At 39.8% G+C, this 21,533-nt stretch overlaps 1 protein-coding gene and 1 long non-coding RNA gene across 2 annotated transcripts in view; one reads left to right on the plus strand and one right to left on the minus strand.

Annotated features, from left to right (window-relative positions):
• LOC308080286 overlaps positions 1-21,533 on the plus strand; it is a 408,660-nt gene that overhangs the window by 377,910 nt on the left and 9,217 nt on the right. The gene's annotated exons all lie outside the window — the stretch shown is intronic.
• Positions 1-21,533, minus strand: part of LOC308080253 (uncharacterized protein) — a 29,107-nt gene that overhangs the window by 4,397 nt on the left and 3,177 nt on the right. The window contains exons 3-14 of the mRNA XM_080422029.1: positions 21,196-21,495; positions 20,423-20,713; positions 19,740-20,024; positions 18,165-18,254; positions 16,455-16,535; positions 14,140-14,178; positions 12,627-12,683; positions 6,306-8,094; positions 4,040-4,213; positions 3,773-3,946; positions 1,076-1,222; positions 846-892 (exon numbers count right to left, since the gene is read on the minus strand). Of these exons, the coding sequence (XP_080278155.1) occupies positions 846-892; positions 1,076-1,222; positions 3,773-3,946; positions 4,040-4,213; positions 6,306-8,094; positions 12,627-12,683; positions 14,140-14,178; positions 16,455-16,535; positions 18,165-18,254; positions 19,740-20,024; positions 20,423-20,713; positions 21,196-21,495 (3,474 nt within the window). The remainder of the gene's footprint in view (positions 1-845; positions 893-1,075; positions 1,223-3,772; positions 3,947-4,039; positions 4,214-6,305; positions 8,095-12,626; positions 12,684-14,139; positions 14,179-16,454; positions 16,536-18,164; positions 18,255-19,739; positions 20,025-20,422; positions 20,714-21,195; positions 21,496-21,533) is intronic.

A 21,533-nucleotide genomic window follows, 5' to 3' on the forward strand; every position in this document is an offset into this window, starting at 1 on the left:
AAGATTTTACTCAAGTACAGTACTTGAGTCAATGCACTTTCCACCACTGACTACATTTCCTAATAAGCAGATGGGGGTAGAGTAGCCAAAAACTGTACTCAAGTAAAGTTACGAATCCAAATAAGTATTTCAGTAAGTATCTAGTAGGATCAGATGTAATGTTTAAATAATGAGAGCAGAATTAATGTTATAAAAATGTACAACATATGAATGTGTAACTGCATGTCCAATAGAAATAAACAACATTGAATAGCATTATGCAAATTCAAATATGACCTAAACCTATCCCTTTAACCACTTTCAACCTGGAGGAGTCACTATGTTGGGCATGTCATTATAGGCACAACCTTTCAAAAATAACAAATAGCATATCTATTTCACTCAGTCTGGCCTGTGCCCTGAGATGAGTTTGACACCCCTGATTTAAACCTATATCAACACTTGTTTCATTAGAGAGAAGCTACCATTAATTAAAGTACTTCTGTTTTGTGTGCTCTTATAGGCCAGAGGGTTTGCATTCAGAGAGGAAGTGATGAAAGCTTTGAGAAGTAGGTACTCAGTAGCTTGATGAATATATCAACCTTAGTGTATAATTCTGGAATCCTACAGTATGTGGACACCACAGGTAGGCAGGGTTCACCCCAATACTAAGCTGGTAATTTGTAATAAAACCCAGGAAGTAAGATTCTGTATTATTTTGGTTAATAGCAACGTATTATAGTTGGGGTTATTATCGTCTTAATTCACAGTAGGATGTAAATGAATTAATGTCACATGCTGCTGTGTATATGAGCTGTTCATCTAATTTCATCTGATTTCATGAATAAAACAGAATACACACTTACACTTCCTCAAGCCTGGTTTCAGCCTCTTCTCTCCACCATGTTTGACACTGAGGGTGAAGGAGAGACAAAGTCAGGCCTATATATTCTACTACTGTCACTAGATAATAGAAACAATCATTGATAACAATGTTCACCATCAAACATTAAACATTGCTATACATCATCACAGTATGATTTCTATACTCTAAACATACTAGAACACATTTGAGTGGCAGCAGGTCTCTCCATACCTGAGAGCCTCCAGTGGTAGAGCAGAGAGTTGATCAGTGTCTCCTAGGTGATTGTAGTTTAAGTCCAACACTTTGAGATGGGAGTTGGATCTCAGAGCTGAGACCAGATAAGAACAACCTTCCTCTGTGACCAGACAGCCTGACAACCTATAGTGCCACACACACACACACACACACACACACACATGTTAATATTCTAAAGGACATGAACACACCTGCATGTGATGTGAATGTTCTTTTTTTTTTTGTTTTTTTTTACGTTTTGTTTATTCGTTTTTTTTCTTTTACATACTCATATGTAGTACAGACATTTACTGAAGCAAATAGGCAAATAGACAGAGTATCTCCAAACAGTGATAAAAATAATTAACAGGATAGACTGTTAATTATATAGGGCGGCTGTGGCTCAGGAGGTAGAGCAGGTCGTCCATTGATCCGTGGGTCGGCGGTTCGAATCCCAACTCCTCCTGTCCACATGTCCACATGTCGAAGTGTCCTTGGGCAAGACACTGAACCCTACATTGCCTCCAATGATTCGGTCGGCGCTAGCTTGCCACCATTGGTGTGTGAATGTGGGAAAAGTGGGGACGCTGGCGTCGACTGTTCGCCGCTCCACCTCCCAATGCCCCCCCCCCCCCCCTGTATGAATGAATGAACCATTGTAAAGCGCTTTGAGTAAGTTTGAGTACTTAGAAAAGCGCCATATAAATGCAATTCATTATTATTATTATTAGACTAATATCAGTAAGAAAAGTGATAAATTGAGTAAGATATAAACAACATCAAAACAAAACAAAAACAAACAGACAACACTCACAAAAGAAAACAACAACAGACAACAAAACAAATACACAACGTAAAATCTCCAAAAACATGTATATATATATGGAAAACAGTCCATGGTCTATAAACGCTACATCGAGTTAAGCATAGGTCGTTGAAAGCAATTGTACATGTCAGTGAGGTGATAAGCAGGTATACACATCAGAGTGGTTACTTCCATATATGCAGGTTACAGATTCATTCAGGTTCCGTTGGGGGATCAAGTGCAAGATTGTCAACGTGCGATAGAAAAGGCTGCCATGCCTTATAGAATTTTGAGATAGAGCCACGCAATGTGTATTTAATTTTTTCTAATTTTAAAAAGTATAGTATATCACAAATCCAGCGGGAATGGGAGGGTGAGTATGTTTTCTTCCAATGGGTCAAAATAAGACGTCTCGCCAACAGAGTCACAAAAGCAACAAAGTCTGATTGATATTTGGGCAGAGAAATGGTCTCAGGGAGAACGCCAAAAAGGGAGATAATAGGGGATGGATCTATGGGCATCTGTAAAACATCCGAAATAGTATCAAATATAGATGACCAATAGGAGTGTAAGGAAGGACAGGTCCAAAACATAATGGAAAAGATTAGCTGGAGCCTGGTGGCATCTATCGCACGTTGGATCAACATCATTATAAATCCTGGCTAACCTGACCTTGGTCCAGTACACTCGGTGAAAGAATTTACATTGCAATACCCGTGTTTCGCACATATTGATGAAGTATGAACACGATCCATACTGTCTTTCCAGGTTGCGTCAGGAATATCCTCCCCCAAATCTTCGGCCCAAAGGGTTTTATATACAGTGGTTGATGGTAAATGAAGATCAAATAATGTGGTATAAAGCAAGGATATCTTCCCCTTAAGGGTAACAGGAGCAGATACTATAAGTGTGTCTACGGGTGAATTAGGTGGAATAGTCGGGAAACTAGTAAATTTCCTACGAACAAAATCACAGGCTTGCAAATACCGGAAAAAGTGGGTTCTGGGCAGATTATACTTCCTAGAAATCTGTTGAAATGAAGCAAAGGTGCCACCATCAAACAAATCTCTGACTGACTTAATGCCATGATCATACCAGATTTTAAATGCCCGATCTTGTAAGGAGGAAGGAAATAAAGGATTCGCACATAAAGGGGTTATTAATGGGAATAATTGAATACCAAAATGGCGCTTAAACTGAGTCCAAATCTTGAGAGTTGACTTAACTACAACATTGCGGGAAAATGTTTATATTGACGCAATCGTGGGAGCACATACTAAGGCGGTCAGGGATGCAGGGGTACAGGAAGAAGATTCCATAAGCCACCAGTCAGGGGACGAGTTTAAGTCGTAGTCTTGTAGCCAATACAGTATAACTTGAAAATTAGCGGCCCAGTAATAAAATTAAAAATTTGGCAGTGCCATTCCACCGAGTTGTTTTGGTTTCTCTAAGATAGTCTTGCGCAGCCTTGGCATTTTTTTTTCCAAATAAATTCCGAAATAATGCCATCCAATTTAAAAAAAAAAGATTTTGCAATAAAAGTCGGGATACATTGAAAAAGATAAAGAAATTTAGGAAGTATGCTAATGTTCTAAACATACCTGCTACTATATGCTATCTAAACAGTATTATGTACATATATATTCTTTGATTACATTTTTGACCCGTTTCTATACTGTTTCCTTTCTCTCCTGCTCTTATTCTACCTCTATCTCACACAAACAATTGTCACCCTCTTCTTTACACCTGTAAACCTGTGATGTGACAATCCCACACACACTGAGGTCCAATTCCCTCAGGCTGAAGAGAAAAAAGTTATAAAATCATATATTTAATATATATACACATGCACCAGCTGAAATTGCTTGAAAAGGTTAAGGAATACTGACCTGATGGTCTCCAGTTTACAGTCTGGACTCCCCAGTCCACCAGAGAGCTCTTTGACTCCCAAATCCTGTAGATCGTTGTTGCTGAGGTCCAATCCCCTCAGGATGGAGGACTTGGAACTGATAGCATATGATAACGCCTCACAGCATTTCTCTGATAGGTTACAGCCACTCAGGCTGAAGAGAAAAAAGTTATAAAATCATATATTTAATATATATATATACACATGCACCAGCTGAAATTGGTTGAAAAGGTTAAGGAATACTGACCTGATGGTCTGCAGTTTACAGTCTGGACTCCCCAGTCCACCAGAGAGCTCTTTGACTCCCAAATCCTGTAGATCGTTGTTGCTGAGGTCCAATTCCCTCAGGATGGAGGACTTGGAACTGATAGCAGATGATAACGCCTCACAGCATTTCTCTGATAGGTTACAGCCACTCAGGCTGAAGAGAACAAAGTTATAAAATCATATATTTAATATCATGTAATATAAAGATGACCTTTTATGTTAAATGTATCAAGTTATCAGTTCACCTACAGAGCTCTTTTTGAGGCTTTGACCACTGGCAGCAGCATCAGAAGAGCCTCCTCTGAAGCTTGGTATTTCTTCAAGTCAAACACTAGTTAGTATTAATGTTTATTTGACAGGGACAATACAAAAACAATGTATCAAGTGCTCAGATCCAATAAAACATTTTGTTTGTCTTTATAACTTGATAAATGTTTTGTATTGTCCCTGTCACATAAACATTTTTTTTAAATGTTTAAAAATGTTTTAATACTAATATTAATTTTCATACTCGAATATAATTTTTTTCCCCCATATTCGAGGAACATTCGAAATTCGAATATTAATTTACCAGCCCTAACATGCACAATATATTCCACACACAGACGCGCATTTTCACGCCCAATGTAGCTCGGACACAACTTTCTTTCTACTAACACCGAATCACCTGCTATCTGTAAGCCTACAGCGAGGAGCTATGACCCGGGTGTGGGAGGTAACGCTAGCTGGAACCTGCGACTCACACTAACTTCATCCTTATATTTTATTACCTTTGCCTTGCAAATTATGTTTCTCAATTGTGTTGATTTTAATATTTTTTTCTATCATATTATATCATTTTAATTGACTGTTGTTGTTTATCCGTATGGATGGCTTTTATCTTGGCATTGTAAACACTTTGTAACATTGTTTTAGAAAAGCGCTATATAATTAAAGTTTATTATTATTATTATAAAAGAAAAGTGGTCAGTCCCGACATTTAAAACAACACTGAACGGAACAGAGATTGATAGTGTAGTATCTGGATACACACATGGACATACATGCATTCAACTGGTTAAGAGAGACACAATACATATACTGAGAGGACAGGAATCACATTCCATCGTGACAGATCCGAATAATTACTGACATCTTGTACACACACACACACACACACACACACACACACACACACACACACACACACACACACACACACACACACACACACACACACACACACACACACACACACACACACACACACACACACACACACACACACACACACACACACACACACACACACACACACCTCCGTGCACGTACGTACACGCTGCATATAAATAGAGAGAAGGACAAAGAAACCGCCTCTTGGTACGCGGCCCCTTCCAACGGCTACACCATGCAGCAAGACTGACTCCTGTACTCCTGTGCTCTTTTTTTTATCCCATAAACCAACTTAAGGAACTTGTACTTGTCTGGACCTTCCAACTATGTTTCACACTTGTACAATATACTACAATAGACAGACAGACTGACAGATATAAAGAAGAACAAAAAACTTTAGCTGCCGTTTATGGTTGTAAATATAAATATTTCCATCCCCCCATAGCAATCCACACAGACAGAAGATAAACGAGGGAAGAAAGACAGGCAGACAGAGCTTCCTACAAGCATTCCCCAACTATTAATCATTCTGATTAATGGATGTGTTTGATATTGAAATGGAAGCCTTGTAATGTTATTTAGCCTTTTTTGGAGCATGGTTAAATCAAATAATTTGATTTCATGGTCAGTCACTTCATCCTGGCACTGTATAATAATAGTAGGTCAAATATTAGCCTTCCCAAAAGTCAGGCTCATCCGCCGCCTATGCACACACACGTGCGCAAACACACGTACGTACGCACGCACACACACTTTATTACTTTATGTTAGTCTATGTTTGAGCAAGGTTCCTAATTTTCTTGGATAAGCTGAACTAGTTTATGAAAAGTTCCACTGATTTAAATTGATTTTCTCCTCAGTTCTCTTAGAGGCCAACTCAATCAATCAATTCATCAATTTAACCCTTCCATCCCTATTTTGTTCATTTTTCTAAAATAGCTGATCTACAAGCCCACAACAAATCATGAATCAACAGGTTGTAGGTCAGCAATTTTTGCTATTTGCTATAGGACTTAAGTGGTTAAATTCTTGTATTTTCTTTCCTATAACAGAAAAAGTATACATTAAATGTGTCCAGTTATCAGTTCACCTACAGAGCTCTATTGGAGGCTTTGATCACTGGCAGCAGCCCCAGAAGAGCCTCCTCTGAAGATTGGTATTTCTTCAGGTCAAACACATCCAGCTCCTTTCCTGTTGACAGCAACATAAAGGCCAGAGCTGACCACTGAGCAGGAGAGAGTTTTTCTGTAGAGAGACTTCCTGAGCTCAGGTACTGTTGGATCTCCTCCTCTAGAGAATCATCATTCATCTCATTCAGACAGTGGAACAGATTGAAGCTTCTCTCTGAAGAGGGATTCTCTCTGATCTTCTCCTTGATGTACTTGACTGTTTTCCGATTGGCCTGTGACTTACTTACTGTATGTCCCAACAGTATTTTTAAAAGAGTCTGATTGGTTTTCACTGAGAGGCCCAGCAGGAAACGGAGGAACAGGTCCCAGTGTCCATTTGGACTCTGTATGGCCTTGTCTACAGCACTCTGGTAGAGGTGGTTTAGCTTGGGTTTGCCTCTAAATAGCTTGGACAGCACAGATGTTGTTTCTGTTGTTTCTGGGTTTGACAGTAGGTTGACACCTGTGTTGATGAAATGTTGAAAGACATAAACAGCAGCCAGAAATTCCTGGACACTCAGATGGACAAAGCAGAACACTGTTCCCTCGCACCACCCATGCTTCATCTTTTGAAACATCTGTGTGAACAGTCCTGAGTACACTGCTGCATCTTTGACATCAATGCCACACTCTGTCAGGTCGGATTCATAGAAGATCAGGTTGCCTTTCTCCAGTTGTTCAAAAGCCAGTTTCCCCAAAGACAGAATGGCCTTACGATTGTCTGTCTTACAATTAGAATACTTCACATTCTTGTGTTTGGACTGAACATCTATGAAGTGGCTGTACATATTAGTCAAAGTCGTTGGCAGCACTCCTTTGTTCTTTGTTTTCAACATGACCTCCAGAACTGCAGCACTGATCGAACAGAAGACTGGGATGTGACACATGATGTGGAGGCTTCGTGATGTCTGGATGTGTGAGATGACTGTGCTGGCCTGGTTTTCATCATCACTGAATCTCTTCTTGAAGTACTCCTCCTTCTGGGGGTCATTGAAGCCTCTCACCTCTGTCACCCTGTCAACACAATCCTTAGGGATCAGAGTGGCTGCTGCAGGTCGTGTGGTTATCCAGATGAGGGCAGATGGAAGCAGGGTTCCATTGATGAGATTGGTCAGCAGTAAGTCCACTGAGGTTGGTAAATCCACTGAGGTTGTGATATCAGTACAAATTTCATTTTTCTCAAATAGAGGAAACCTCCACTCATCGAGGCCATCAAAGATGAACGCAACTTTGGACTCTAAGATGCGGATTCCTGCTTCCTTGGTTATACCAAAAAAGTAATGAATAAGTTCCACCAAGCTGTACCTATTGTCCATCACCAAATTCAGCTCTCGGAAAGTGAATGGAAATATGAAGTCGATATCCTGGCAGGCTTTGTCTTCTGTCCAGTCCAAAGTGTATTTCTGAGTTAAGACTGTTTTACCAATGCCAGCCACTCCCTTTGTCATCACTGTTCTGATCTGATCTTGTCCAGGTAAAGGCTTAAAAATGTCTATCAACTTGATTGCTGTTTCTGGTTTCCTGGATGTTGATTCAATCTGTATGACCTCATGTTCCTGATTGACCTGTCCACTCTCTCCCTCTGTGATGTAGACCTCTGTGAAGATCTTACTCAGACGTGTTTTTTGTCCCTTTGTGATCCACTCCAACAAATGCTCAAACTTCTTCTTCAGTTTAGACTTGAGTTGTCGCTGGCACACAGCAAGAAGAGTTTCTAAATGACAAAAGAACAGAGGACATCAATAAGTGCATGCTACCGTAAATGTGGTCTTCAAACGAGACCTTGGTAATGCTAAAGTTAAAACGGGATTGTGTCTGCTTGCTGTAGTTGCTGAGCTACAGAAGTCTTCTATTTGATGTCAGATTGTCAAAATCATTGACCAAACTCAATTTAAGAACAGGACTGTTCTTGTGTTTTGTGATTAATCACTATAGTCTGGTTGCTTAAGACCAGATTTTAGGAAAATGTGGACACGGCTGACAAAAGCGCCAATTTTTTTCTACATGCTCTCCATCACCATACGTTTCATTTTGGACGGGGAGCCACGTCATCAAGATGGCAGAAGGCGGCCATTTTGGATTTCAAAGATGTAATATCTCTAAGTGCCAATATCTCGGTTTCCAAGCCACTTAGAAGGTCAATCTTGGTGTCAAATTATATGTTTTTGGGGTCAAGGAATTTAATAAAGCTATTGGGCATATCAGCAAGTGACTATTTCTGCCATGATTTGACATGTGGTTCATTCTGGCAACATATCGCTTTGGATAAAAGCGTCTGCTAAATGACTGTAATGTAATGTATATCTACACAACTTTGTATGCCTCGGCTAGATTATGCACAACATACATGAAGACCATCCATGCCCTCCCTCTCTGTCTGACGGAGGGAAACTACGGCTGGGAAATATGTCAGAAGAGGCAAGGGATACGACGGAAGGTGGCTGTGAAAGGACAAGCTGCCGGGGAATTGGTCTGATTTCATGTGTGACCCTATGAACAAGCAGGAGCTCTTTACTTTATTCTCCCGAAAGATTGCATTAACTGCCTGGCCAGAGGGCAAGCTGGTCTTCATTACATCTGGCATCACAGTGGTCAGCACAGACACCAGCCACTCCATGCTGCCATGTAACCATGAAGAAGCCGACACCAGGATACGGATTCACCTGCTTGATGCCCTGGAGCATGGCTGTTCTACCTGCTTGGTACTCATATATGTATCCATACAGATGTTGTCGTTACCCTCATCACCAAGTTTCATGCCAAAGTATCTATCTACAGACATCTGGGTCGCTTTTGGCACTGGCAAGACCTACACCTATCTTCATAAATACCATCTGCCATGCTCTGGCCAAAGTTTACAGCACATCCCATCTTCCACTTTTACACAGGCTGTGACACATAAGCATTCTGCGGGAAAGGGAAGAAGCCAGTATGATTGGCTTGGAATTCATACCCTGTCGTCACCCAGGCCTTAAACTGCATGGTAGCAAATCCATACACTTTTGTGACCAAAGATAACCAATACATTCAACTTCTTGAGCGCTTCAGACATAATTTATGATAAAAAGAGTGATTTGGAATTTGTCAATGAAGCACCGGGTAGCTCAGTCAGTAGAGCGCTCGCCTTTCGACCACAAGGTCATGGGTTCGATCCCGGGCACCATCAACTTACCATATAAGTAGCACGGCCTGGATGCGGCAATTCTTGCAGTAAGTACTAGGAGCTGATGGTAGGTGTGGGACTTTGACTCCACCTCAGCAATCCATCTCTGAGGGGTCTATGCGCATTGTAACAGGGATAGACTCCCGCATCCTACTTACTTACCTAGAGAGTACTTCGGCCAGAAGAACAAAATGACGGAAGTTTGGAATACATTCCACCAACTCAAGATTCACTGCTGCAGCATGTGACGTGAGTTGTCTACCAGTCTGGGATCTGGGCCTCGTCTGAACTGGCCAAGCAGCCGACACCTAGTCCAGAAGGAGGGGATGGACATTGGATGTCGACAACCAGGTCTGGCTTCCTGTGTGGAGCAATCTACTGGCTTTCTGTGTGGAGCATTCTACCGATGGCGTCAAAAGCCTGCATTAAACTGGCCAAGTGGTTGTGATGCAAGGTGCTCATGAAAGAAGGCACACTGGACTTGCACAGATCTTTGCAGTTGTCCATGTGACAGATAATTTTTATATGTTGTTATTCTAGAAAGTGAAGCTAATAATTCACTTCATGCAGGTTATCCAGTTTTCAATGTGTCCTACCACTAACCAAGATGAAAATGATGTAAATATGCATTGCTAGAATGAACATATTTATTCGATCTTGGTACAAATAAAAATCAAGTGGTATTCACAATAGCTTAAATGCATTCCTTGACACAGAAAATGTAATTTTGACACCAAGATTAACCTTCTAAGTGGCTTGGAAGCCGAGATATTGGCACTTGTATTTATTACATGGTGGCCATCTTTGAAATACAAGATGGCCGCATTCCGCCATCTTGATGATGTGGCTCCTACCAAAAACTTAAAAGTTATGGTGATGGAGAGCATGTGGAATTAATGTGGTGCTTTTGGTCCACATCTGGACCTAAGCGACCAGAATAATTGCCAGAATGAACCAAATGTTCAAATATTGGCAGAAATAGTCACTTGCTGATATTCTCAATAGCTTTATTAAATTCCTTGACCCCAACAATATAGATTTTGACACCTAGATTGACCTTCTAAGTGGCTTGGAAGCCGAGATATTGGCACTTATAGATATTACATGGTGGCCATCTTTGAAATCCAAGATAGCCGCCTTCTGCCATCTTGATGACGTGGCTCCCCGTCCAAAATGAAACGTGTGGTGATGGAGAGCATGTAGAAAAAATGTGGCGCTTTTGTCAGCCGTGTCCACATTTTTTTGCTAACAGACCGGGCTACTAGTATTACACAATTAATCAAATTGAATTACAATTATCCACAAATCAATCACATAATTATCTGGTCTAATTATATTTCTGACTAACATTAGTGGCTTAAACACCACAATGTTTGTCTGTCAAGCGATCATACATGAAGTGCTTCTATTTTTTATCCACTTCAACAAAGATGATATTGGGTGGGGTTGGCGAAAGGGCCTACTCTATGTGGAGTTTGCATGTTCTCCCCGTGTCTCCTAGGGTAGTTAATACCCTCACAAAAACAGGCAGTAATCCTGGTCGCTATATCGCCTCCCCCATGACAGCCGGGGCGCCTGATGGAGGGGAAAAGCACTGGTTGGAATAACGTGTTCCTTCCACGTGCTACGTCCTACCGGGGAAACTCCCCGTCAGGTGACAAGAAGGTCAGTTGGCTCTCATGCATTGAAGGAGGCATGAGCTCGGCCGTGGGCTCCCTAGGCTGTGGAGGGAGTGTAGCGCCCAGGATCATTTAGAAAATTGGCACCGGGTGAAAAAAGGGTTACAAAATCTCAATGGGCCTCATGCACGAAACCCTTCTTAAAGGAGAATTTTGGACTAAAGTTTTCTTACCTTTTCTATGACGTTATGATATCTTAGGATGAATGGTACAGTAGAAACATTTCATAACTCCACCCCTGAGCCGCCACAGCTTAAAAAAAAAAAATATATAGCTTTTTTTTTTTTTGAGATCTGACGTTCATAGTGACAAAACACTGTCCCAGAAAAAAGAAAAAAAAAACAGAAGTCTCGCTAGACGAGATTGAAATCTCGAGATTGAAATCTCGTCTAGCGAGACTTCTGTTTTTTTTTCTTTTCTTTTTTTGGTTGCATAGTGTTCTGTCACTATGAACGTCAGATCTCACCAAAATAAAAAATAAAAAAAGCTATTAAAATATGTGATCTAACCTAAGGCCTATCCGCGCACCTTTTAAGCTGTGGCGGCTCAGGGGTGGAGTTATGAAATTTTTCTCCTTTAAGCACTTGTTATATTCAGTTTATTTCTTTTCTTAAGAATAAAAAAGGAAGATTCATGAAACAAGTGTATCAAATGATGAATGCCACTCAATTGTAAATTGGATGCTTGTGCCTGTGTGAATCATTTGCATAGTGCAACACCCTGTCTCATACTATAAAAAGCAGCATGCACAAATTAGGATCATGTGCAACAACAAGAGAGAAGCTTAAGTTATTCTCCACACTATGACAGTGTCACTTTACAAAAAGAACAGATGATCTACAAACATGTTGCATCGTGACAAGACCTGATCTGAATTACAATTTGTTGGTATTCCCCAACTAGGGATGAGCAGCTTTCACATTTGAACCAATACCGGTACCGTTACCTGGAATTCAATATGTTTTTTAAATTTGCGTGCGTGCGTGCGTGCGTGCGTGCGTGCGTGCGTGCGTGCGTGCGTGCGTGCGTGCGTGCGTGCGTGCGTGTCATGACACGACTAAACTCAGATTAAAGTCAGACACTGACGGAGAAGCAGTGAACAGGACAGACCTTGAATCTAACAATTACAGTATGAAATAAGCTGCCCAGTCATAAGGAGAATGTTGTCAGTCAATAGTTGTTTTAGGAAGGACATCCTGTCTACAGAATTCAGGAGAGATCAAGAGAAAATGCCACAGAACAAAATACAAACATATCTGTGGGGAGGTGGGGGGTTGGAGAGTGAAAGTGAGGGGTGAAGCAAATGATAAGCAATAAGCAAATAAAAATAAGTAAGAAATGTCAGTTAAAATAATGACATAAACATAATAAACCATAGACAGGTAGTAACAGAAACATACATACCATGTGATGACTCACTGTTCACGTTTGATGTTGGATCATCTGTCATTTGTGGAATTTCTATGATACAACACACACACACACACACACACACACACACACACACACACACACACACACACACACACACACACACACACACACACACACACACACACACACACACACACACACACACACACACACACACACACACACACACACACACACACACACACACACACACACACACACACACACACACACACAAATGAGAAGCAGTTCTCTGGGTATGATGTAAAATTGGAGCTCTGCATCCAAGAGAAATACAGTGAATTTTAAAAAGGAAAACACAGATGGAGAAATGTCCGTTTAGCAGACATGTGGAGGTCTGAGCACAGGACCTGTCCTCCTAAGCGGAGCTCCTGCCTTCACAGTACGTGTTTTCCTTTTTAAAATTCACTGTATTTCTCTTGGATTGGATTCTTGGAGGGTATTTGATTGCAGGGATTACTTAATTGATTCCTGCACGTTTACAACTTACAATGTGGAAGATTCCCATACACATTCTTAGCCATGTGTTAATAATATTCATCAATGTGAATGCTGAAGGGCTGGCTGGAAGCGGCGCTGTTTTCCATCCATGCAATCAGCTGTCTCTCCTTCTCTCTCCCCCTCCTCTGGCTAATGTTTACACGTATTAAACCTTCATTGTACGTCAGTGTCACCAAAATGAGCAGATCTACAAGATTGCGACGCACTGTAAGCTCGTAGATCATCTATTTTCGGCACGTGGCACTGTCGTGCAACAAAGTATATCAGTAAAAATGTAAGGATCTAGTGAAGTTCAACAGTTTTATTCACCCCCACCATGAAGGTACAATGAAAGGAGTGAAAGACGTTATATTTTGCTTATTGAAGATGCACTTAAGTACATACAAACAGTATGACTATTTAAGTCTGCAAAGATGTGTTAATTAGCAGCATTTACAGTAGGTGAATAAGGTGGACCTATTTCATTTTGATAAAAAAGTGTGTACATTAGCAGTAATGCACAGTAGTAGCACAACATGAATGTGATGTGAAAGCAGTCTTATGTTTATGTGACAGTGCAATAACAATATTTCTCACTAAATATTTCTCACTAAACTATCACTGTCACTAATTTGTCACTGGAATTTCTTTCATATCTTAATAATAATACTAATATTAATAATAATTATAATAATACAAATAAAAATCATTATTATTATTATTAATCGTGATGAATAATCGAGATCTCAATATTGATCGAAATAACCGGGAATATTATTTTGGCCATAATCATTGCAGCCCTATATGTGATGCATAGTTTTATCAAATACGGTAAATACACGAAAAGCACCCATGTTTTATGAAAGCAATCTACAATTAATTCTGAGTGCTGATGCTGTCACACTTGAAGTGGCTGCAGCAAAATAAGAAGATAGGTAGAAAAGCATTGTAAGATGACTATAGTCACTTCTGCATGTTATAGATAGAAACCATCAGGACTTACCTTCATTTTCTTCATCAGATGCATCATAAGTTGTGGCCACTGAGTTGAGAGGAAAAGATCAGTTTCACTTCACATGGTTACAGTCAATTATGAAATCAACACCAGCTTCAGGCTCATTTATTATGTTCCATGTTTCTGTTGTTTTTGCCATGTGAGGAGATTACCCAGATGTTGGCAGTGAACTGTCAGATACCATCCACTGAAAGGTCACTTCACTATTTTAGAACAATGTTTTATTGCTGTAATGTCAGTTCTGGGCCCAGTCCTGAGTGCCCAACAAGGTGATCCTACTTTAAGGTACAGTAGTAGGAGCATGTTGTCAGTATTAATTTGTTAGGATGGAGCTCCTGTCTCCACCAGAATGTAGGAGGGCTCAAGAGCTGATCCCTTATAACACTTATATTAACACAAACGTATTAAGATATATTGTTTGGATAGAAATTGAATCATTTTTGTGATTAACCTTGTATGACAGGATAATTCAGGTTTCTTGTTGTCACCTAACTTGTTGACACAACAGTAACCATGCTATACTATTTAATAGTATATTCATAGTAATGCTAAACTGAAGGCCAGTTATGTCTGCTTCCCACATCTCTGCTATGACTGCAGCACCTAGAAGTATCATACGCACATAAATGCATGCACATACGTAAGCACACACGCTATTCAATCAGTCTGCCTAGAATGTGAATAAAGTATATTATTACAGATTATATATTATTAACAGAATTGCACATCATCATACTATGAAGAGGGAAAGGACATTCTTTAGTCATCTTTTTAAAATGCCAGAAAAATATTATAGATCAATATTATAGATTATAGTCTTATTTCTTATTAGGTGCAGTATTCTTTTCCTCTACAAAACCACTGTCACACACCTGGTGTCTGATAATACACAATACATATTAATTCATTTCCCCACCACCCAACTTTATGTATCCTAAAAGACTTACATATTCCCACACAAGTTAGGAACAATGGAAATAGGAGGCTGTCTGAAAGGGGGTCTGTTCAGGGCTAATGGTGAAACTGCTGGTGTCACATTTATTATGCCTGCTAGTAGGGCAAGGAAGTACCTTCCACATTTTCCTTCACTTATTATGAATATTATTTAATGTTTTTAGAACTTAGTGCGGACTAGCCAACACCAACTCAGGACTCCAGAATCGCTGCCCTTCACACTCTCCTGTCAAGCATCAGGGTCTTGAACTCTGCAGTGTTTGCTCCACTGTTGCACCGCAGTGTCTATGCAGGTGATGCACCTCTTTCCTTTCCTGGCAGTGCCCTGGGTTGGCTCCCATGTTAGTTAGTTAGTGTTGTACTGGAAGTAAATGGGGGTTGAATTGTGCTGAAACTTTACCCAAATAGGGAGATGATTGATGTCATAGTACTGATGTCATAGTCTAGCCATATGTTGTAGCCATGGCGTTATTTATACCCTATCTTGTTTAGTCCATGACAACCTTTCAGTGACAAGCCCCCTCCCAAGCCCTCCAGGGCAACAGCCCATGTGGGCAGAAGCTCCTTGCGGTGTCATCTTGGACACCTCTTATACCCAGAGATGCTATTCTAAATGGCCATATAAGGATAAAGATAATAGACCTGATGATGACCGACAGTGGTCGAAACGTTGCCTAACAAATAAAAAACATTCTTCCATTGGGAGCTCAAACGTTGTGCGGACTTCCCTTCTTTTTCTCAAAGATAAAAGACACCATAAGAAAGATTATGCTGACTGGTTGAGTTAAGAACGTCCATGTATGAAATCAGCTGTGACATATTCTTCATGGACATGACAACAAGAGCCAGGCACAAGTCTCACAGACACAAGGGTAGGAGAACATAACAGCTACAGTTAAGTAAGAAATAGCACTTTGGTTTGAGGTTGCTGACAATGCATTTAGAGTATATTCAACAAAGTTGAATATAGGGGAAATAGATTATAGACATTTGACAGTCTATAAATCCTGCCACTATAGTATCCAAATACTATAGGCCAAATGTCCCGAGTTAAGCGTGCTCTACTGACAATTAAATAGTTTAATGAAAGGAAGAACAGGTGCCGGTCTTAAAGGCCTGAGAGCCAAACACGTCTGTTTGTTTGTCAGGCTGCTGCTGCGGTGTATTAAAAAGGCCAAAGAAAATCTGTGAGAGCAGAGTGTTATGGTTGTTATGCTCATCCCTATTATTATTATTATTTTCATAATGACTATACTATTTTAGATTTATTATTATATATTTGTTGGATGTTCAACTCCAGACCAAGTCACATCACAAACTGATCAAATAAAGTTCTCAAACTCACTCACCTTCAAGAACAAACTCGGACCCATGGTGAGACATCACACCAAGACCAAGCATCCTCCTCACAGACTCTTTCTTGATATAATCTGAGATGAAAAGCAAACACAGTGATAACATAATTACATAACATGACAGTGATATGTGGTTTCACACACACACACACACACACACACACACACACACACACACACACACACACACACACACACACACACACACACACACACACACACACACACACACACACACACACACAAAACAACAAACAGTCACGTCGTCTTTTGCGTCTATTGTTGCTTAATATTATGGAAAGTGATCGAAAAGGACATAACAAGTGCAGTTTATAACAGAAGATGATGTGGAACTGATTAAGGCATGAACTCAAACGGCATCTATGAAGAATGTCATGGAAAGCTGTAAATTCTCTGTCTGCAATGACAGAAAGAGAATCAAATACAATTAGATGCCATTTGACATGTTGTTTTATCGTAAGTAGCCCTGTTTGCACACTTAAGTTTACATAATGTATTGTATTTTTTTTTTACAATTTAATAGTATTAAGTATACTGTATATATTTATAGATAATTCAGTGATTCTCAACCTTTTTAACAAAAAAAAACTCCCAAGTTTTATATACCTCAGGCCACGGACCCCCATTTGCTATGATTTTTATCAGTGGAACCCCAGTCTAGGCTACACTGTAAACTCCTCTGAGTGAGTTCAATTTAGACTGGGTCCAAATGGACCATTTGATTCTATTTGTACACTCTCAGAGTTAACAGTAGGCTAAGGGTCCATTAAATTTGGTCCCATTTGTACACACTCAAGAGTTAAATTAACACTGAGGATTTTACAATGTATATTGGGGTCCCAGTGCCAGAGATAGAAATCATGTCAACAATCAATCATTTAGCTAGAACCCCCCAAGGACCCCTAATTTTGAGAAGCAGTGAATGAACTCTAATGAACTAAAGAACCCTCTGGTTCCTTCAGGCGTTAGTCATTATCAGGAAACTCTTCAAGCTGGCAGCATTATTAAATGATATCAAGATAAATATCGCTTATCGATCAATAAGGAAAAAAGGTAATACTTTTTGCCATATCCCCCAGCGCTAGTGTGCGCCGCATGTTGTCAGTATTAATTTGTTAGGATGGAGCTCCTGTCTCCACCAGAATGTAGGAGGGCTCAAGAGCTGATCACTTATAACACTTATATGAACACAAACGTATTAAAATATATTGTTTGGATAGAAATTGAATAATTTTTGTGATTAACCTTGTATGACAGGATAATTCAGGTTTCTTGTTGTCACCTAACTTGTTGACACAACAGTAACCATGCTATACTATTTCATAGTATATTCATAGTAATGCTAAACTGAAGGCCCGCACACACACACACACACACACACACACACACACACACACACACACACACACACACACACACACACACACACACACACACACACACACACACACACACACACACACACACACACACACACACACACACACACACACACACACACACACACACACACACACACACACACACACCTTAAAATTAACGGCAGTACAATGTGCGACAAACTAAAGATTAAATGTGATGTTTGCTGGTGAAATTGCATGTGCTGTACGTATAGCTATTGAGCAGTAACTCTGTAAGCATGTTGTATGTTATATGTAACTTAAAATCAATAGAGAAACGTACCACGGAATATCACACCCAGCACCACCGTTAGGAGTGTAAGGACGACACCAACAATAATACATCCAGTAATCCGCCTCACGACTGTATTTCCTTAAAAGAGAGAAAGAAAAAGATATAAACCCAGAGATGACAAGTGGTAGGGGGGATTTGGGGGGCAACTCTAATATTTTACACTTTAATATCTGTCTGTCCATCCATCCATCCATTGTAACTACATACACATATCTATGGAGTCATTGGAGTGCATGTCATTAAAACATTGATTAGGAGAACGGTACTATTATTCTGTATATCCAAGGACCACAATGGAAATAAGCTCTCAAGCTTTATTGTGTTTCATCCTTTGAACAGATAGAAAAATATGTATGTTTATGCATAGGAATTTAATAATATTGACAAAATTCCTATGCATAAACATACATATTTTTTCTATCTGTCCAAAAGATGAAACACAATAAAGCTTGATATGAGAGCTTATTTCCATGTGGTACACTTTGCGTACCACTGGTCTAACTGACGGCACCACCAGACACCCCATGAAACTTCCTTTTCGGTCAATCAATAAATGTCTATCAATCAAAATGTATGCAGTTGTAACTATTTTAAACACTTTCTTGGCACTGTGACTGTAACATTGTGGCTGATTTCTGAAGACAGGGTAAATACATGTATTTTCTGTGAACAGAGCCTGCATTGTAACAAATTCTGCTGGAATATTTGTTTAAAAATATGAAATTAATGTTATGTGTATACACAATTCCTTTGCATGCACCATTTTTCATGAATGTATTTCTATTTAATTTTTTACTTTATTTAGATTTTTCTATGTAGGGCATACCTTGTCCCTATAGAATCAGTGTCTTTTCAAACATAATGTTTTAGGGGTTTTCAATGTTTTATTAAAGTGTAGACAGACAGTCTACACAGTAGAGATGGGAAAAGATATGACATGAACCAAAACTCAGGTCCTTGTGACAAACAAGGAGCATTTGGTCAGTGTTCTATCTCAGTGGTTCTCAAAGGTTTTCATATCAAGGACCCCAAATTAATATGTATTTAGCCATGGACCCAAAAAATGGTGACAGGGATCCCCATATAAGATTTGTGTTGTTAAAACGTCTCCAAAATATTCACAAATGTTTCAAGAAGGTCCCTGGACTCCACCTTGCGTACCACTGTTCTAACTGACTGCACCACCAGACACCCCATGAAGTATCATCTCTTATAGCTGCAACCATGTAGCATCAACAGAGGTGATCATGAATTAATCTACACGGCTCAATTAGTTTTTACATTGTGTTCTAATCATTGAATCAGTGAGGTGTTCTCGGGCCTAGGAGCCTGTGAACTAACAATGCAATGAAGTTGTTTTATTGAGAGGGTTCAGGGGACAATAAGAATCACCCACACGTGGCTTTCTCAAACACAAAGACACACTGACTATGTTCAGTAAAGGAACCAGCCATGTAGAAAGTGGCAGAGGTCTACTCTATAGCGTCTACATGACCAGTGTTTTTATGTTGATGCTGTAATGCACTAATTACATTTATACACATTGTGGAGTAAACTACATACCTTTAAACGGGTTGTCACAGGGATCACTCTGATTCACACTGATTGGGTTCTTCATTTCACAAAATAAATGTTCAACCTTCTTGGTGGCATCGTTGGTGATAATCAACTGTGCAGAGTGCTGTCCAGAGTCAGAGACCATCCATTCCCCTTCATCTTTCTTCCAGCGATAGGTGACCGGACCTGAATCTGTGATGTCTCCTTCACAGACCAGTGGGCAGCTGGTAGATGGAGGTGAACGAGGTGAACAACGTGACTTGACAACCACTGATGGCTTTGGGACATTCTCTGTTGGGAAAAAGAATGAACACAGCTTAAAGACTTGATACAAACATCTCTCACCAGGAGGCGCTGTTCTCTTTGAAAAACTTCCTATCTGACTGAGAAGATTCTATATGTCTTCTACTGAGTTTTTGTTACATTGTTGCAACAATAATAAGGGCAAATGCCTTGATGAAGACTGTCAGTCGAAACATGTTGACAATTTAGCCATGTAATAAACCCAGATAAAGGCTCCATATCTGAAACGTTGGTTAGGGTTAGGAAGGGACTAAATCTAATCAGATCCTTGGATTAACACTAACCATAACGATTAAAAATGCACTTTTCACTACTTACTTCTGTGACTAAAAAGACAGGTAGTCTACATAGAAAAACAGCCTTTACTGGACACAATTCATACTTACTGATAACATCAATCTTGTAAGTCTCACTCTTCAATTTGTCATCTAACACCATGAAGTAATGTCCGCTGTCTTCTTTGGTCATATCTCTGATGGTGATGAATCCTGTTTCTTTAATCAGTTGTGTGCGGCCTTTATATGTCCCGTAGACATATTCAACAGAGGAGCCCAAATTCCACTCTGCCACCGTCTCTACTTTGGATGATTTATACTTGCATAGGATGAGAGTGACGGGTTGTATGTTAGGATCTGGAGGCAATTGAAGGCTTCCTTCCAATGGTATGTACTGTTGTTCTGTGGAGAAAATGTTTTCAGTCAAATTAAAAAGATAATCACACACCATAGAGAATTGGCGCAAATGAACTCCATATGTTAATGCATCTGTATTTTATGGATTGCATTTTTTCACTCTCTCTCTCTCATTATATGAATCACCATCACTAATTGTGAGGGGGTCATCCTACTGATTTAGACACTGATTCACTAACCCTTAATCTTCCGCTTTATCAATAAAGAATATTTAGAAGAAGACATCCTTCCATTAATACTAACAAATACATTTTACATTTTACTGAAAAATGTAGATTATGGTTAGGGTTGGTATTTATTTATTTTTAAATAGAAATCGTTAATGGGAATCGTTAATGAATCAAACCGTTAGGAGGGAATCAATAAGGAACCGGAAGCGTTAAAATCCTAATGGATCCCAATCCTAATTATGATAGAAGTACGACACTTAACCATAACATTTATCCTTCACAAAAAGTCATACTTACTGATCACTTTAACCGTGTAAGTCTTGTTCTGCAGTCGGCCGTTTACCTCCACAGAATATACTCCACTGTCTTCTATGGTCATATTGTTGATGATCAACTTTACAGTTTCTTTATTCAAGTCTATGCGGTCTCTATATGTCCCATAGTAATCCACATCAGGACCAAAGCCCTCATCCCATTCTGCTACCTTATTGGGGCCATGTTTCCACAGGATGCCAGTGATGGGTTCAGCAACAGAGTTAGTAGCTGGAAGCAATTCAAGGATTCCTCCCAGTTGTATGTATATCACATCTTGTTGGTCTGTGTGGAGAAACATATTTCAGTCAAGATGAACAGTT

The sequence above is a fragment of the Gymnoscopelus braueri genome (assembly GCF_963280865.1).
Source record: "Gymnoscopelus braueri genome assembly, chromosome: 24".
NCBI lineage: Eukaryota > Metazoa > Chordata > Actinopteri > Myctophiformes > Myctophidae > Gymnoscopelus > Gymnoscopelus braueri.